Source organism: Centruroides sculpturatus, unplaced genomic scaffold (genome assembly GCF_000671375.1).
Source record: "Centruroides sculpturatus isolate CEXI.00-Female unplaced genomic scaffold, Cexi_2.0 scaffold1451, whole genome shotgun sequence".
Classification (NCBI taxonomy): domain Eukaryota; kingdom Metazoa; phylum Arthropoda; class Arachnida; order Scorpiones; family Buthidae; genus Centruroides; species Centruroides sculpturatus.
Genome location: NW_019385625.1, coordinates 59,329 through 73,384, shown reverse-complemented (window position 1 = coordinate 73,384; position 14,056 = coordinate 59,329). Strand labels below are relative to the sequence as shown.

The 14,056-nt window shown below is 31.2% G+C and overlaps 2 protein-coding genes across 2 annotated transcripts; both read left to right on the top strand.

Annotated features, from left to right (window-relative positions):
* The first annotated feature begins 1,981 nt into the window (after positions 1–1,981).
* On the top strand, positions 1,982–4,432 carry LOC111640718 (rhomboid-related protein 4-like). The gene has a single exon (XM_023386752.1). It carries the CDS (start codon positions 3,285–3,287, stop codon positions 3,888–3,890), a length of 606 nt encoding a protein of 201 aa, XP_023242520.1. The 5' UTR covers positions 1,982–3,284; the 3' UTR covers positions 3,891–4,432.
* A 1,931-nt stretch (positions 4,433–6,363) lies between these two features.
* LOC111640717 (rhomboid-related protein 4-like) lies at positions 6,364–8,890 on the top strand. Its single transcript, XM_023386751.1, has one exon. The coding sequence runs from the start codon at positions 7,667–7,669 to the stop codon at positions 8,270–8,272; it is 606 nt and encodes a 201-aa protein (XP_023242519.1). The 5' UTR covers positions 6,364–7,666; the 3' UTR covers positions 8,273–8,890.
* The last annotated feature ends 5,166 nt before the right edge of the window (positions 8,891–14,056 follow it).

Here is a 14,056-nt window from a genome sequence, read left to right as displayed (position 1 = left end):
AATCTTTTCTTGATTTTACTCACCAATTCGGTGCTTGCTTGCATTCTAGGATTTAAATTTATCTACGTAAAAAGAAGGAGTGGGGAAAGGAAGTGAAAGAAACAAACTTTTGAACTTTAACGATACGGAAGCCGTTAATGTGCAGATTACCTAGATACTCTGCAAATTACCTAGTTAATTTGAGAAATTGAACAATTTTTGCAGCTTTAACGGATCACCCTAGTTAATCTGCAGATTAGCTAGGTAATGTACACATTAACGGATTTCGAGCTTTAGCGGTAACATAATAATCTGCTGGAGTACGTACGGTGTTTGTGTTTTATGGCCCTTATAACTGAGTGCCATAAAAAAAACTCTAACTAACTAGACCAGTGGTATAAATAAATACATTTCAGCTATCTATATATAATATACTTATCAAATAATAACACAAGAAGTGTTAACAATTTACAGCAAATTTTATAACGAAAGTTAGATGTACCCCTTCGATTTATGCTCGTACCCCTAGGGGTACATGTACCCCCATTTGAGAACCACTGGTTTATATCAATATTTCGGCAACCGCTTTACACAAAATCTTGAAATTTTTAATGTATGTAAAAATTATGTATTCTAATACATCTGCAGATTCATAATCATGATCTATTATCCCATCACACTCCTAAATATCTCTCTCAATATGTCCATCCGATTTCTCTTTTAATTTTTGAATCTAAAGTAAAAAAACATTCGAAAAGAAATCCAAAGAGAACCTCCACTTGAGAAAATCAAAAGAGAAATCGGATGGACATATTGAGAGAGAATATTTAGGAGCGTGATGAGATAATCTGCTGGAGTACGTACGGTGTTTGTGTTTGTTAAGCGCGCGATAGACTTTACAAGAGACTGGCACATTTTTAAAGACTATATAATTAAAATTAGGTAAGAGCTACAACAAAACTAAGGTATGCTTGACATTTGTAATACAAGTAACTTTTTTTAATTTATAGTAAAAAACATATATGATAAATATGAAAATAAGCGGGAATTTTTCAAATAAAATGATCAAATATACAAGTTTTCAGAGATTATTCGTTACATGCTTAGAAGAAACAGGATTCAAATCGTCGCCAGAAAACTGTAAATCTGCCATTCTAGCATGGTACGTGTCTATAGCAGGAAAGCCGATATGCAAAGGAGCTAAATCTCTTAATTATCTACGTTAATCGTCTCTATAATTAATTTGATAGATTAAAATCTAAATTTTAATTGTAGGCGGTTTTACTTGCAATATAGAAGGGCGAATATTTATTTTAAATTTACTAGGAAATTCTAAACAAAATATCATCGTTCTCATTAGTTTACTTACGATAGACAGGGGCGGATCTAGGTTTATTAGGGGCCTAGGGCTTATTGAAGTCAAATGGGACCCCATTTTTTGTTATATTAAGAATCTTTGCATTGATTACAATAAAACAATCAATACTATAAATTATCATTATTAATATTAACTATTTTTTACTATACAATAAGTGCTCATTGTTAATGAAAAAGTTTTTAAAAATTTATTATGATAATTCAATTTTTGTGGGCCCTTGACACTTGGAGGCCCAGGGCTTAAGCCCTATTAGTCCCTATGTAGATCCGCCCCTGACAACTATTCTAAACTGTCTATCATACTCTATGAATGACAATCTAACCCAGTGGTTTCCCAAGTGGGCGCTACCGCTCCCTGCGGTGAGTAAATTTAGGGTGAAGAAAAGAGCAAGTGGGCGGCAGGAGAGCGCTGGAGGCAGGGTACTGAACGATGACCATAGGCAAAGGTTGGGGTCTTTTCCTTTCCTCTGCTAAACGGATAAGAACAAACATTGCGTTTAATGGTTTCCAGATGTTGAGAACAACGTACGGTTAAGGACACAAAGTGTGAGTGAGATTCATAGAAAAGTTTTTCTAAGAATATTTCTAAGCCTTTCTCACAAAAGAGAAAAAGAGTTGAGGGCGTTGGGTATAACTTTATGGAACCAAGGGGCGGTAGATCGAAAAACTTTGGGAATCATTGATCTAACTCAGGGGTGGCCAACAGTTTTTGCCCCAGGGCCGAATTGGAAAGAGAACTTTCTTCACGGGCCGAACCAGAGGCTGCCCTAGGAAGATTTTGAGGTTGTGCGAGATCTCATTGTAGTGTCACCCCGTAGAGACTAAATTGTACATTGAGATTACAGATACATTTTTCACATTATCGTGCATTATCAACGTTCTACGCTGTACAGGTACTTAAGTGATTTGTAATGGAGGGTTAACTCTAGCGAGTTGACCTTTTTTTTTTTTTAGGCATTAGAATTTTTCATCGATCTATTCTGACTTGAGTAGCTAATATTGAAAGTTTAATCGCAGACCACGTAAATCCATTACACAGGCCACATCCGGCCCGCTGGCCGTATGTTGGCATGCCTGGTCTAACCTTTCTGTGAAGCTGTTACTCGTAATGCTAAATACTGCATATCTCGCGAGGGAAATACTTGTCATTTGCTTGGGTTTACAAGAAATAAACACGAGTTTGTATTTGGCATATCTACATCTAAACACGTATTATCTTGTTATTTCACAACCTAATTCAAAATATCCCGTGTTTTTGCCTTCACTATTTTTGGTTGATATTCACTAATTTAATAGTAATTTTAAAAAATAAAGTTATAAGAATTTATGCAATTATTAACAATTTTGTACCAAGTGTTATTAACTGTCCTATTTAAATTGTATGTAATCATCGTTTTTAATCTTTCTTCCTGCTAGATATCCAAATTCCACGGGCTATCATTCTTTTAACATGGTTATGCCATTTTTTCCTAAACGCAGAAAATATGTAGAAGGATAGGGGACAACGCCTCGATCTGTAAAAGAATAAAAAAATGTACCCCAAAAAATGCATTCACATTTTTGGACTGCTCTGTATACATTTGATAATGTAAGTTATATATAATGTGAGCATTCAAAACTTGTTTGTTTTATGTAGTTCGAGTTATCCAATAATATAATTTTTATGCAAATAATTTACTTTTAATACGATTACTTCTAGCACCATCGAAGAATCTGTCAATGACGTGCAGTAATATCAGCATGAAATTTGGCAAATAAAACATTAATTTCATGTTTAAATTCTCCATGTGTTGCAGGTTTTATAATATATATAAGTTATTATGTTTTGAGTAATCACAAAGGTTAGATTTAGTACATTTTTAAGCTTACAATATCGGTTTTACAATAACCTAGTTTTAAACAATGGAGTACATTATAACTACTAAGAAATGATTACTTATTGTTGTCAATGTGTAATGTCAATAATGCCAGATTGTGTCGTAACGTTATTGATTATTCTGACACAGATAATCAATTACTACTACCCATATTGGCCCATAGAAGACGTTTGTATAGAAGTCAATAGAATAACGAAAAACCACGAATGGAAAAGATTATTTTTAGCCACATTCTACCATTTAAACATAATTCATCTCGTCTTAAACGTTGACTCTCTGTATACCGTTGGTCGTGATCTCGAAAATGAATTGGGTGGCTTGACGTTTTCTTGGATTTTCATCTTTACTACATTTTCTAGTAATATCATCCTGGTGACGTTTTTGTATATCCTGGGAATAAAATGGCCAATTTATTCTCAGCAATGTGTAGTGGGATCTTCTGGAGTTATCTTCTCTCTTCATACCTTTTGCTGCTACTTTTGGCCTTTTTGTGAGGTCGAAAACGTACGAGTCCACAGATTCTCCGTTATTTTAACTATGTTGATTTGCATTCATTTGATATTTTGGAATTCCTCGTTTTTGGGACATATTTCTGGTATTCTTGCTGGAGGAATATGCTGTTTATTAATGCTAGCAAGAGAGCATCTCTCGGTATGAATATGGACATTCCGAAAGTTTTTGACGTTAATAAATTTTGAAGGAGTTAAACACGATAATTTTGAAAGAAATGATATTTTTTGTTTGAGAAACTTAAATTATACATTTAAAAATTAATTTTCGATAAATTTGGAAAGAATTCCTGTAGAATTAAAAATTTTATTTTATTTGTATTGCTTATTTTGAAACTTTATATATTATTTATATTTAAGAGATATAATCATAAAGCTCGATAGAAGTAAACCGTCAAGTAAGCGAGCGAACAAACGAACGGTTAACAAAGCAAACCTCACTATACTGGAATTAGAACACTTTGTCTATCCGAATTTACATTTATTTAAAAAACTAAAGATAAACCGGAAAAATTATGAATATCGTGGTTTAGGGCAGTGAAGATGGACCAAAACTGAATTCAAAACTTAGTAACTCTAAATCACAAGTCAAATATTTAATTTGAGTAATTAAAAACTAAAAAGTTAAACTTGTAATTTTTTTTAATATAAAAATAACAGTAAACTCTACATAATTGTAAAGAAAATAATAACATGATTATAACAAACATTTCTTTTAATGGGAAATCTGTTTGTTTGAGGATAATTTCTCTATCTGAAGTTCNAAACTGGCCCCTATTCAGGCGTTACAGACGTGGAGAAAACCCGGAAAACTCTACGTTGTTTCCTGTTGCAATTTCTGTCGCTGAAAAGAGATTTTCATTTGAAAAACCTCTTCAATCGGGTTAGATTGAGAAAAATGAATGATAAAAACTTCAAATTGATATTTAATATTTGTAAGATACATTTCAAAAGAATTCTGTACTTCTATTTTCCTTCTTTTGTAATTCTTCAAAAAATTAGAAAAATTTTTCATAATAAATCCATTTTAACACAATTTTTATCATAACCCTATTCAAAAATATGAAATCGTCTGTAATCAATTAATTTATATATGAAAATTTTATTCTGAAGCATCATCTTCGTTATTCCAGTTTACTTTATTAATCCTTATAGTAAGAGACGATAAAAATACAATTTGTTTGAGGATAATTTCTCTATCTGAACTATCGTATAAGGACTCAAATAAAAGTATAAATTTTTAAAATATCTTTAATTTTGAGTGTTTTAAATTTATAATTTCATTATTCCTTAAAAATCGTTGAACATTGTCAACTAGTTTTATGTTCAAATAAATCGAGATAAAGAGTTCACTGATCCGTTGAAAGCTATATTCATAAAAGTACAAAATGAAGAATGTGTTCGTAGTTGCGGAACTGGAACTGTCTTGACCCTCGATGTGTAACTTTCTAGTATCGAGTCCGAAGCGGTTCCGACCGGAACTACCCACGGTGTTTGTGTTTGTTAAGCGCGCGATAGACTTTACAAGAGACTGGCACATTTTTAAAGACTATATAATTAAAATTAGGTAAGAGCTACAACAAAACTAAGGTATGCTTGACATTTGTAATACAAGTAACTTTTTTTAATTTATAGTAAAAAACATATATGATAAATATGAAAATAAGCGGGAATTTTTCAAATAAAATGATCAAATATACAAGTTTTCAGAGATTATTCGTTACATGCTTAGAAGAAACAGGATTCAAATCGTCGCCAGAAAACTGTAAATCTGCCATTCTAGCATGGTACGTGTCTATAGCAGGAAAGCCGATATGCAAAGGAGCTAAATCTCTTAATTATCTACGTTAATCGTCTCTATAATTAATTTGATAGATTAAAATCTAAATTTTAATTGTAGGCCGTTTTACTTGCAATATAGAAGGGCGAATATTTATTTTAAATTTACTAGGAAATTCTAAACAAAATATCATCGTTCTCATTAGTTTACTTACGATAGACAGGGGCGGATCTAGGTTTATTAGGGGCCTAGGGCTTATTGAAGTCAAATGGGACCCCATTTTTTGTTATATTAAGAATCTTTGCATTGATTACAATAAAACAAATAATACTATAAGTTATAATTATTATATTATTAATTTTAACTATTTTTTTACCTCATTGTTAATGAAAAAGTACTAAAAATTTGTGATGATAATTCAATTTTGTGGGCCCTTGACACTTGGAGGCCCAGGGCTTAAGCCCTATTAGTCCCTATGTAGATCCGCCCCTGATAACTATTCTAAACTGTCTATCATACTCTATGAATGACAATCTAACCCAGTGGTTTCCCAAGTGGGCGCTACCGCTCCCTGCGGTGAGTAAATTTAGGGTGAAGAAAAGAGCAAGTGGGCGGCAGGAGAGCGCTGGAGGCAGGGTACTGAACGATGACCATAGGCAAAGGTTGGGGTCTTTTCCTTTCCTCTGCTAAACGGATAAGAACAAACATTGCGTTTAATGGTTTCCAGATGTTGAGAACAACGTACGGTTAAGGACACAAAGTGTGAGTGAGATTCATAGAAAAGTTTTTCTAAGAATATTTCTAAGCCTTTCTCACAAAAGAGAAAAAGAGTTGAGGGCGTTGGGTATAACTTTATGGAACCAAGGGGCGGTAGATCGAAAAACTTTGGGAATCATTGATCTAACTCAGGGGTGGCCAACAGTTTTTGCCCCAGGGCCGAATTGGAAAGAGAACTTTCTTCACGGGCCGAACCAGAGGCTGCCCTAGGAAGATTTTGAGGTTGTGCGAGATCTCATTGTAGTGTCACCCCGTAGAGACTAAATTGTACATTGAGATTACAGATACATTTTTCACATTATCGTGCATTATCAACGTTCTACGCTGTACAGGTACTTAAGTGATTTGTAATGGAGGGTTAACTCTAGCGAGTTGACCTTTTTTTTTTTTTAGGCATTAGAATTTTTCATCGATCTATTCTGACTTGAGTAGCTAATATTGAAAGTTTAATCGCAGACCACGTAAATCCATTACACAGGCCACATCCGGCCCGCTGGCCGTATGTTGGCATGCCTGGTCTAACCTTTCTGTGAAGCTGTTACTCGTAATGCTAAATACTGCATATCTCGCGAGGGAAATACTTGTCATTTGCTTGGGTTTACAAGAAATAAACACGAGTTTGTATTTGGCATATCTACATCTAAACACGTATTATCTTGTTATTTCACAACCTAATTCAAAATATCCCGTGTTTTTGCCTTCACTATTTTTGGTTGATATTCACTAATTTAATAGTAATTTTAAAAAATAAAGTTATAAGAATTTATGCAATTATTAACAATTTTGTACCAAGTGTTATTAACTGTCCTATTTAAATTGTATGTAATCATCGTTTTTAATCTTTCTTCCTGCTAGATATCCAAATTCCACGGGCTATCATTCTTTTAACATGGTTATGCCATTTTTTCCTAAACGCAGAAAATATGTAGAAGGATAGGGGACAACGCCTCGATCTGTAAAAGAATAAAAAAATGTACCCCAAAAAATGCATTCACATTTTTGGACTGCTCTGTATACATTTGATAATGTAAGTTATATATAATGTGAGCATTCAAAACTTGTTTGTTTTATGTAGTTCGAGTTATCCAATAATATAATTTTTATGCAAATAATTTACTTTTAATACGATTACTTCTAGCACCATCGAAGAATCTGTCAATGACGTGCAGTAATATCAGCATGAAATTTGGCAAATAAAACATTAATTTCATGTTTAAATTCTCCATGTGTTGCAGGTTTTATAATATATATAAGTTATTATGTTTTGAGTAATCACAAAGGTTAGATTTAGTACATTTTTAAGCTTACAATATCGGTTTTACAATAACCTAGTTTTAAACAATGGAGTACATTATAACTACTAAGAAATGATTACTTATTGTTGTCAATGTGTAATGTCAATAATGCCAGATTGTGTCGTAACGTTATTGATTATTCTGACACAGATAATCAATTACTACTACCCATATTGGCCCATAGAAGACGTTTGTATAGAAGTCAATAGAATAACGAAAAACCACGAATGGAAAAGATTATTTTTAGCCACATTCTACCATTTAAACATAATTCATCTCGTCTTAAACGTTGACTCTCTGTATACCGTTGGTCGTGATCTCGAAAATGAATTGGGTGGCTTGACGTTTTCTTGGATTTTCATCTTTACTACATTTTCTAGTAATATCATCCTGGTGACGTTTTTGTATATCCTGGGAATAAAATGGCCAATTTATTCTCAGCAATGTGTAGTGGGATCTTCTGGAGTTATCTTCTCTCTTCATACCTTTTGCTGCTACTTTTGGCCTTTTTGTGAGGTCGAAAACGTACGAGTCCACAGATTCTCCGTTATTTTAACTATGTTGATTTGCATTCATTTGATATTTTGGAATTCCTCGTTTTTGGGACATATTTCTGGTATTCTTGCTGGAGGAATATGCTGTTTATTAATGCTAGCAAGAGAGCATCTCTCGGTATGAATATGGACATTCCGAAAGTTTTTGACGTTAATAAATTTTGAAGGAGTTAAACACGATAATTTTGAAAGAAATGATATTTTTTGTTTGAGAAACTTAAATTATACATTTAAAAATTAATTTTCGATAAATTTGGAAAGAATTCCTGTAGAATTAAAAATTTTATTTTATTTGTATTGCTTATTTTGAAACTTTATATATTATTTATATTTAAGAGATATAATCATAAAGCTCGATAGAAGTAAACCGTCAAGTAAGCGAGCGAACAAACGAACGGTTAACAAAGCAAACCTCACTATACTGGAATTAGAACACTTTGTCTATCCGAATTTACATTTATTTAAAAAACTAAAGATAAACCGGAAAAATTATGAATATCGTGGTTTAGGGCAGTGAAGATGGACCAAAACTGAATTCAAAACTTAGTAACTCTAAATCACAAGTCAAATATTTAATTTGAGTAATTAAAAACTAAAAAGTTAAACTTGTAATTTTTTTTAATATAAAAATAACAGTAAACTCTACATAATTGTAAAGAAAATAATAACATGATTATAACAAACATGTCTTTTAACGGCAAATCTATTTGTTTGAGGATAATTTCTCTATCTGAACTATCGTATAAGGACTCAAATAAAAGTATAAATTTTTAAAATATCTTTAGTTTTGAGTGTTTTAAATTTATAATTTCATTATTCCTTAAAAATCGTTGAACATTGTCAACTAGTTTTATGTTCAAATAAATCGAGATAAAGAGTTCACTGATCCGTTGAAAGCTATATTCATAAAAGTACAAAATGAAGAATGTGTTCGTAGTTGCGGAACTGGAACTGTCTTGACCCTCGATGTGTAACTTTCTAGTATCGAGTCCGAAGCGGTTCCGACCGGAACTACCCATCTTTAATTCTGGAATGTTCGAAATTAGAATCGTTGGAAGTGGAAGGCACCACTGCATATTTGTATATTTGCGTATTCGAATTTAAAAAAAAAAAAAAAATTTGAGATTTGATTTCATTATTCTAGTTTTATTAAATGATGGATCATTTAATAAAACTGGATAATGAATTGAGGGCTGGGCAGAACCAGAGAGGACTCTGTGTCAGCATTTGTTTTGATACTAATTTGTCAGTAAAAGTTTTTTTTTCGTTGTTTGTAAATAACTTATTTTGTTGTTTTCGTAGTGTACATGTTTTGTATCGTTTGAGTCTACGTGCTTTGGCTGCGAGTTTCTGTTTTAGTGTATCAATTATAGTGAATTTTAGTGTATTCTGTAATGTGTGTGTTGTGATGATCATGTTTTGTATGTGTTTTGATTTTCTTGAAACTGTTTTTCAGTTGTTTCTTTAATTTGGGTGTTATATTGTTTTTAATATATTGTATCAGCCTGCCTAATTGCTGTCTAATGTCATTTATTTGTGTTTCTATTCTTCTCTGCCAGGCAAGCTTGTGATAGAATTGTGTTTTGTATGTGTTCATCTGCGATTGTATTTTCAGTCCATGGTGTGTTACTACTGTGACTGCCCCAGCATAAACTAATGTATGAATGTCTGAGAGTGTAGAAATTGAATGAATGTAGTTTGGTAGTAAATGAGTGTTTACATAATTTAGTGTTTTTCCTACTACCTTTGACGTGATTTTCGGTATTCGTGGTCTTTGTGTGGGATTTGTGCCTGTATATTTAGTGAGTGTTTCCNCCCTTGACATGTCATATCTCTAGATTGTACCCCTCATTTAAGAAATTTAGTGAGTAACCGTATTGTTAATTTTACATATTGTAACTTTAAATTAAAGAAAAAAAAACTAAAAGAAAAAATGTATAATAAAGTTGTGATTGTTGCAAGGAACATTATTTATCTAATAATTTTTTAATACTATTAGTTTGTGATACATAATATATTATTTTTTCTGCCATAATAACAAACTTTTTTCTGTACCCCTAAACAACCTATCGCGTACCCCTAGGGGTACGCGTACCACAGGTTGGGAATCGCTGCTATAAATGAATGAATTCAATCTATTATGAATTGGTTAAATGACTATATTGAGAATATTTTAAATTAAATTCATAAATACAGACCAGAAATTTTAGAAACAAGCTTTATTCAAATTTACTTTATAATTTCAAATCTGTTTATTAAACACATCTAGGATTTTATTTGAAATAAAAACTTAAGTATACGAAAGTGTTAAAGAGACGAGGAGACAATCGATTCTTTACTTTTGTTAAACTGTTACCGCAAATCGAGAAAATCCTTCCACTGTCGGTTAATGTAGGTTCGATGATTTTGAGCGGTAAGTAAAGTTTCTCTACATTTTCACCACGTTTTCATGCCAACATCATTTTAATTTCTTCTGCTTTGAAATTTATTAATACTTTTACTATTGTTTGAATATTAATAAAAATCTTCATAACTTCGGCTCATTTTTTACCGAAGTTTCGAAACCTAAAAATGCCAAAAATTTTTGAAGGTTCAAAGTTTCGAAGGCTTCGATTGATAGCTCTAAGTTAAGGTGGTCATACACCGATTTCGTTTGCGGTGAGTTATAAATTTTGGATTTAACGTGTAAGAAGTAATATCGAAAATTTTCTTACTACTAGAGTAATTCTAAAGAATAGAAGTACAGTAAAGAGTATATAATGTACTATAAAAATTCCCATTAGAATTAGTGACTGTAGCTTTTCAACGTCAACCAATTGAATTTGTTGACGCGAAACTCGAGTATAATTTTTATCCATGATCAACCGTAATAACCCACGGTAGGATCAGCTATTGTAAACAGTGAAAAAGACGCCCCGAACATTTCGTAAAATTATATGAAGAATAATTAATGACTAGTTATTATGAATAAATCAATAATCCTTCATTTATATTTTCTAAGCAACTTCTATCTTTCTTATCCATTAAATAATAAGAAAATAATAATAATTATGAAATTAAGTAAATTTTTTAAAAATCATTTTAACAAACATTTTTTTAATATTTTTGTTGATTAATATAAAAAATGTCTATAAAGAATGTTAGGATCTACGGATATAACAGAAATATTCAAAAGAATTTATAGTGGTTTTTCCGGATCTCTTATTCAATGAAAAATTTTAAAGACTTATCGACATCGTATCATCTTATCGACATGCCTGTTCTTTGAGGAAATAAAAATAAAAAATACAATACAATATTTTACTATCGAAGATATAAAAAGCATTAAAATTAAAATTCAAAATATTATTTGACAACTTCTAGTAGCAAATAAGACAATTTAATTATTTTATATAATTCCTTTCACTTGTGTTTATTTGTAAAAAAGTATAAAGTTCCATATCAGGAAATGCCTTCACATTTCCTGATATAGAAAGATAAAGACTACTTTGTTAATAATTAATATATTGGTTGATATTCATACAGTTATGTTATCCAATACCAGAATGTAATATAAACTGTATATATATTTTAAAAACAAATATAAAAATAGTGTAAGCCTAGACATTTTATGTATTATGTATAAGAAAAGAAAATACAGTACAGTATAGTATTTGGTGTCTGATAGATTGAAACTGAATTGAATTTATATTATATATATATACTGTATATATAATCTTATTTAAAATACTGTTGTTTTCTTGTAAACATGAAAGTTATTTCAATATTAAAGTATTCAATTTAGCTGCCAAAATTATCACTCATATATGTGAACAATTCTAAAAAGTTGTCTTAGGATAGATATCCACACGAGCGATTTCATCACGCCAAGTCAGCATATAATCACGCAATCCTTGCGAATCGTATTGCTGATACACATTACGGCTTCTCCTTTCTGCCAGATAGAATAGGAATGAACAAATCAAAGATGGAAGACGCCGAGGCGATCATCTTATCGACATACCCGTTCTTTTTGGAAATAAAAATAATTATTAATCTATGATTTGTTTTCTTTTTCTTATCGTTTTTCATCTTTATACTTTCTTAATGTAATAATGTGCAATTCTTAAAATATCAGATTTATAGAAATGATATAAGAGCAACAAATATATTCAGAAAATGTAAAATGATTATGAACATATTTATTTATCTTCTTTCTAAAAACAGAAATTCATACAAGAGTGCAAAAATGTTACATTGCCAAATAATAATTTCGTTGAGTGTGCTGTGTATAATTTTAAAAGATGAGTCAATAAAGTAGAATTTTAAAAGTAGAATAAAATGAGAAATAGATTAATGAGAAGTTACGAGCTAAAATTTTATGGATTTCTTAGCAGGCAAAAAACTGAACTTTCTAAATTCTATGGCATATGGTAAAGCTTATTGTCCTATAGTTTATGTCGTATTATGCACAATAATATTTCTAAATTCTTATTTAAAAAAGTTCATTTTTTATTCAAACTCAAACAGAAGTTGCTTTCTATTTTTAATTAAATGAGTTTATCATTCCAAATCACTTACACTTACTGTGTATTTTTGTTAGTTTCATCAATATACGAATGTTTAGATAACGTTACAATAGACGAATAAATTTATAACGCAAGAAAAACTTGCTAGCACACAAAAATCAATAACTGCTATTAGATTTTATAGCAGAAACTGCAATCAGAGGGGATCTATAATTTCCGATTTATGAAAATTTTTCGCTAAAATTAAAATTCGACCGCTAAAATCTATTAGTCTACTTCTAAATATTAAATTTCTCATATCTTACGATTAAGTTTGGATAAAATCTCACTATAAATTTTAAACGAATTTTTTCCAAACTTTCCAAAATGATTATATTCACTGGATCTGAAAATGTTAATGATTCATAATTATGAGGAAAAATAAGCATTTTTATATTCACAACATTTGTCTTTAACCTAATTTTTCTCAAAGCGTGTTAACTAAGGTAATGATCTCATAACAACTTTGCCAACGAATAAGCCAATCGGCAAGAACAAAGGTTTTAAAATCTGAATTGGAACGACGCCAAAGAATATTTAACATTCCCAACTAAATTATTTACTTGGTAATGTTGTCCCTAATCAACTCCTTCATTTATGAGTTAGGGACTGCCTATAAATGACGTCCACACTGGAAGGGAGGGAGGAAGGAAGGGGGGGAGGAAGGGGGGAGGGGGGTTAAGACAAGTAGGACAAAAATCGGACAAGGGAGCAGAGGTTGAGCTTCAGTGGACGTCCGTATATTTCATTAAAATTTATATAGTTCATGCATTTCATTATATTTATTTCAATATTTCTTGTACATTTCATTTCTATTTATGGTACAGTATCTATCATTCATAAAGTGATAAAGGTTTAAGGAGGGTTGTGACGTCGGAAGTGGGGAGGGCTTTATGGAAACTTGGACAAACTGGGACAAGAGGGGGAGGGAGAGAAAAAAATTTCGAGAAAAAATGCGGACGTAATTTATGGGCAGCCCCATATTTGAGTCTAAATTATAAAATAAAATTATTTTTAATATAAAGATTTATTAAATTTTATCAAATACGTGAAAAATAAATCCCTCGGCCAAATAAAGTATTTTTTCCCTTTGAATCACTTCAAAGTTTTTTTTTCGTTTGCTTGAACAAAAGAAGCAAAAGAGATATTTTTAAAATGTGATGTATACTTTATTCCTTAAAGGGATATTTTTATGACGAAGCTATTTGAGCGAGAAATGCTATCACTGTTTATATATAGGCTACATATCATTAAGATAGTTAATTATCTGAAAATAATTCCATGTAAGTACAAAAGATCATTTCCTGTCATGATAATTATCAATATGTTTAAAATTTTCATATTTATCCCTAGCTGAATCA